The sequence below is a fragment of the Monoraphidium neglectum genome, assembly GCF_000611645.1.
Source record: "Monoraphidium neglectum strain SAG 48.87 unplaced genomic scaffold scaffold03328, whole genome shotgun sequence".
In the NCBI taxonomy this organism is placed as follows: Eukaryota; Viridiplantae; Chlorophyta; class Chlorophyceae; order Sphaeropleales; family Selenastraceae; genus Monoraphidium; species Monoraphidium neglectum.
Genome location: NW_014010300.1, coordinates 1632 through 6660, shown reverse-complemented (window position 1 = coordinate 6660; position 5029 = coordinate 1632). Strand labels below are relative to the sequence as shown.

Here is a 5029-nt window from a genome sequence, read left to right as displayed (position 1 = left end):
GCTCGGCCGGGCTGGGTACGGCAGGTGCGCCAGCGCCGGCCAGTATGGAATCCGCCAGAGCCAGGTTGTGGAGCTCCGCCTGTGAGTCACCAGAATACCCGCGCGGGGCGGTGGGTGACGTGCTATTTTGCGGGCCATGCCGAGGATCCCATGCAGCAGGAATGGCGCGGCCGGCGGCAACCAAGGCGGGCGGGGCTCCTCGGCGCAGGGGGAGGGGCTGGGGCGGTGCGGTGCGGTGGCGCTGTGAGGAGTAGCCTCGTTGCTCGCTGCGCCGCCGCGGCCCCCTCACCTGGGCTCCGCTCTCGGAGCAGTCAGACTGGCGGTCGCTGGGGCCCTCGTCCTCCTGAGTCAGGCCCGTGGCCGCAGACCTGTGGGGGCGGGCGGGGGCAGGCGCGGCGGAGGCAGAAGAGGCCCCCGATAGTGGGAAGGGTGAGGGCTGTCATCAAAGGCCGCGTTGAGGTTGAATTGCAACGGTGCCAGGCTCAGCCCTCCGCCATGCCGAAATAAGAACACCGTAGGGTCGCGTGAGGCGCACCCTGTCACGCGTACATGAAGCCATCGGCGCCCTCACCCCATGCTCAAATGCCATTGCCCCCAACCCCACCCTGGGCCCACCAACCCCTGCTCTGCCCTGTGCCTCCCCCGGCCCGCCCCACACCCTGTGCCCCCCGCCCCACACCCTGTGTCCCGTGTTCCTCACCCAGAGTTGCTGCGCGGGGAACCGCCCGGCGTCACCATCTGCCATTCCTCCTCGTCGGCCGCACTCGGGCCGCCGCCGGCCTTTGTTCCGCAGGAGCGCGACAGCACTGGGTCGGGGACGGCCGGGGCGGCAGGGGCGGCCGCATCGGCGGCCGCGGCTGCAGGGGCAGACGGAGTGGGCAGGGGCCCGCAATCCTGGTCCACCTGTAGGAGAGGGCGCGAGGATGCGGTTGCCGCAGTGCGTGTGCAGGGGAGGCGTGAGGGGCCGTTGCAGAGGGTACAGCGCCGCTGTGGCCGACACCGCTGCTGCTGCTGCTGCTGCTGCTGCTGCTGCTGGCGGCTGCTGCTGGTGCCCATGCGCAAAAGCGCAACGCAGTGGCTGCAGCCTGCACGCGCATGCACCACGGGCTGGTGGGCGTTGGTGCGCGGGGTCGCATTGGACGCACCGCGACAATGGCGGCATCGTGTCCAGCCTCCATGCCGGGTTCACTAGCGAGTGAAGTGCCTGTGCTTGACGTACTGCGAGGTTGGTGCCGGGCGGCGTGCGAAGGGACCGCCTCATCAGCATGCATGCCGGTGTGCCTCCCGCTGCTTCAGCGAAGATGTAGCGCGACGTATGTTGCTAGAGTGGAACGTGCAGAGGCTCCGAGGAGGCTCCCCTTCCCAATTAGGTGAGCGTTGAGCCCAGCACGTCCTGTGCCACAGCGCGCCTGGACACTAGGCCTCACATAGCTGCACAAATCGTTGAACATTGCTGATGCGAGCAATAACAGACACCCGCGCACCTGTAAAAGGCAGGGTTGGGAGCCAATGTGCCCAGATCAGGGACTGTCTTGTATTTCGTAGAGAAATCGTCAGCTCCAGTAACCATAAACACTTCGTACAGAGTGGGGTGGCGTGCTGCAATTGTCTGAAGTTGCGAGGGGTCTGGTTGGCTCCAATTCTTGAATGATTGAATTCTCTGGGGTGCACCGAGCCCGCGAGGGAAACAATGGGATGAGTTTCGAGCATAACTTATATGAAATTCCGTCTGGTGAAGTTTGAGCCTTGGTAGCCGCCATCATAGGGGTGTATCGACCAGTCCAGGTCGTCAGTGAAAGTGCGTTTTGGCAGGACCAGGCCGGGCGGCGGCTATCCTAACCGCCATATCTTGATCAATTCACAGAAAAGCGGGAATATACACTATGCCGGTCTGTGCTTGACTTCGGCACGGCAGAGCAGCCGGAGCCATGGAGCCAATGGCTGTGTCGATGGCTGCTGGTGTGCTAGCCGAGCGGCACCCAGGCAAGCCCAGCCACCCAGGCCCGAATTCTATGGTCTTCAATCACCATGGAGTCTCTCGCCAGTATAGTTTGAAGGCACTGCATACATGTGATACAAAACCAGCGGCGTGCAGACCATATCCAGGCCTGGAGAAAAGTGCAAACAGTCATTGCAGGAACCCTCCATCACGCAGCAACTCGCAGTGCTGCTACACATGTTGCAGGCATACAGCACTCCCAGCCGTCCCTGGACATACGGCCGACGGTGCAGGTAGCCTTCGTCAGGCCTTGCTGTGATGATTTCTCCGTGCTGCCCGCATTTGGCTGGTCACAACTTACAGCTGCATAAATCCCCACGGTTAATTGTGGACAGCCATGTTCCACGATTGCAGGGACCCCATTGACAATGCAAGCTGCCGTCGGACAAGCGGGACATTGACATGTTACACTCTGCAATGCACGAAGACAGCGTGCAGGTACGCGTGCCGATGCAGCCACCATTTGTTGTATTTGTGGCACTTCTGGCCACTGATTTTCAAGGGTGAAGGACATGAGCACAAGCTGGCGCAGCATTGCACGGAGCCAAGGACTTGAGACTGCACAGGCCATCAGGCTACAGGATGTTGCGCGTGCCTGCTGCCCAATGCCACTTGCAGTCAACTCTGCAACACCACATGCTTGACAATCGTGTTCAAAAAAGGGCAGCAGACAGCGCAGCCTCCCCGTCAGGACGAGCGCCAGTCATGCGCTCTGGCGGCCAGACGTCCATGCAGCCCCATGCGTGCATCAAGCCATCAAAATCCGTATCGATATAATGCTCTGGAAAATGAATACCTGACAAGTTACGACGTGGCGACCGCAGGCTTGGCGACTGGCAGCCACACCTCATTGTGGCGGTTGGTCAGCCTGAAAGGCGAGTCCTGGGGACGGGGGCAAGGTGATGGCGTGGTGCAAAGGGCAGAGTCAGCCAGAAAGGGGACCACACCAAAGCTGCATGATCAACTGCAGCTCTTCGGCGCCCTGTGCCGGCGCCCATCCATGCCCTGCGTAACGCTGACTCCCCTGCTGACCCCTTTTGTGACCCCTCTGCGCCAACGCTCACATGGGCCACGCAAAGCACTCCTTTGCAAGCCAGACTCCTGCTGCCGCCCCCAATCATGACGGCGCCTCAGAACCGGAGCTGCCCAGCGACAGACGTCACCCACACCACCTCCGACCCCCCAAAGCTCACGTATCCAGCAGTGTAAAAGAAGGAAGAGTCCACTGCAAAGCCCCCGTCCTCCAGGGTGGCGGACGCGTCCTTGGCGTGTCCCAGCCATGTGCTGCCCTTGGCCCAGCCGCCGAAGGACGCAACGTACACATCCAGGGCGGCGCGCTGCTCGATGAACACCAGCTCGTCAGACGGCTCGGGAGGGGACGCCTGTGGGGGTGCCAAGTTGCAGTGTGCGCGCGCGCATGTGTGTGTGTGTAAGTGTGTGTGTGTGTGTGTGTGTGTGTGTGTGTGTGAATTTCAGGGCAGAGAGATTACACAAGCATACGATGAGGGGTCGAAAGGGGGTGGATGATCGTTGTGATGCAAGAAGCGTCAAAGCGCAGGGCGGGCGAGGGGTGTGCGTGCAAGGGCGCGAGGGCAAGGACCACGAGGCAACGGCGCAGCTTGAGGCCGCAGCTTATCGGTTACTGGCCCTGCCGCTCAGTTGGCCCTGCCGCACAGTGGGCGCCGGCGACGCTGGCCGTGGCTGCAACGCGCCTGGTGCTCGAACGGGATGAAGAATGAGATGGTGAAGGAGTCCTTGCAGGCGGGGCCCTGGCCTGGCAGGACCTTGACGGTGACTGGGGCGGTCATCTCGACCTTGGCAGCGTCCTTGTTGTTGCCTGGGGCAGTGCCGGGGTTGTGAGGCAGTCAGGTGCGGCGGCTCAAAAGCTGCGCGACAGTGTGGGAGCAGATAGCAGAGCTCGACCGCCCCGTTCCGCCCCTTGTTTGAGCGGACGCAGGGTCAAGATTCGAACAAGCAGGTGGGGCAGCTGGCGTTTTGTGATGGCGTGGGAGCTGCGCAGCCCCGATGCAACGCCCCCGGCCCCTACCGCTGATGTACTTGAACAGCCGCCAGAAGCCCGTGGCCACGCTGGCGTCGTAGCTCTTGCCTTCGACGGTGGTGGTCACCCACTTGGCTGGAGGTGTCCAATGAAGATAAGAGAATGAAAGGGGCAGAGCGGCTTGGTTTGAGCGAGCTGAGGAGACTTGAAGTGTGACTGTGCGCGAGCACAAGTTCAATGCGCAGCAGGCCCAAGGTGCTGGCAGGGCTGGGTCCACAAGTCTTGAGCACCCTGCCGCTTGGGGGCCCGGCACGCGTGCCTGAAGGGTAGGTCCTGTGCTCGATACCGATGTCCGTCAGATTTTCGACCAGCTTGTACTTGGGACATTCAAGGTCGTGGCAGAACCAGGGCGCATCGCCGACCGCACCACCAGATGCCACCTCAAGCGGGCGCGCCACCGTGCCGGCCACCAGGGCTAGCAGACACGCCACGGCCAAGACAGCTGACGCGCGCATCATGTCGGGGTTGTTGAAGCAGGAGGTCTTGGAAGCGACCTGCGTGGATACCCTAGAAGCGGATCTGAAACTCGGGATCAACAAGCCTGAGGACTTGTGAGGCGGCTGGAGCGAGATAGTGAGAAAAGTGAATACTGCGGCTGTGCTGCGCCACTCTGATTCAAGACGGGAGCAGCTTCAGCAGTTTCGTTGACATCGTCACCCGCACGTTGCCAACCTGGCAATTCACACGTCCAGTATAACGGTACACAGACGGTCACATGCGCATGCGCGGTGTATTTTCTTTCGGTTTTGCCGATACCATCAGTCCAGATCGCTGCCATTTGATCGCATCGTGTGTCACATTAGGTTGTATGTTTAGCGGGTAACAACTAGTAGCAAAGCGAGTTTCTCGAGGCCAAGTTGACTAGTGATCGGCTGGACGCGCGACAGTAGCCACGGCGGAGGGGCGGGGGCGAAGCAATCAGGACGGCAGAGCGGCAAACAGCTACTGTGTGCCTGAAGTGCGCAGTGCCT

At 61.7% G+C, this 5029-nt stretch overlaps 1 protein-coding gene across 1 annotated transcript; it reads right to left on the bottom strand.

Moving 5' to 3' along the window:
• Window positions 1-3654: 3654 nt before the first annotated feature.
• Window positions 3655-4513, bottom strand: MNEG_12599 (Heme-binding protein 2; the record flags this gene model as incomplete). The annotated part of the gene is made up of 3 exons (XM_014038929.1): window positions 3655-3836; window positions 4047-4133; window positions 4345-4513. 3 exons carry the CDS (start codon window positions 4511-4513, stop codon window positions 3655-3657), a joined length of 438 nt encoding a protein of 145 aa, XP_013894383.1.
• Between the last annotated feature and the right edge of the window lie 516 nt (window positions 4514-5029).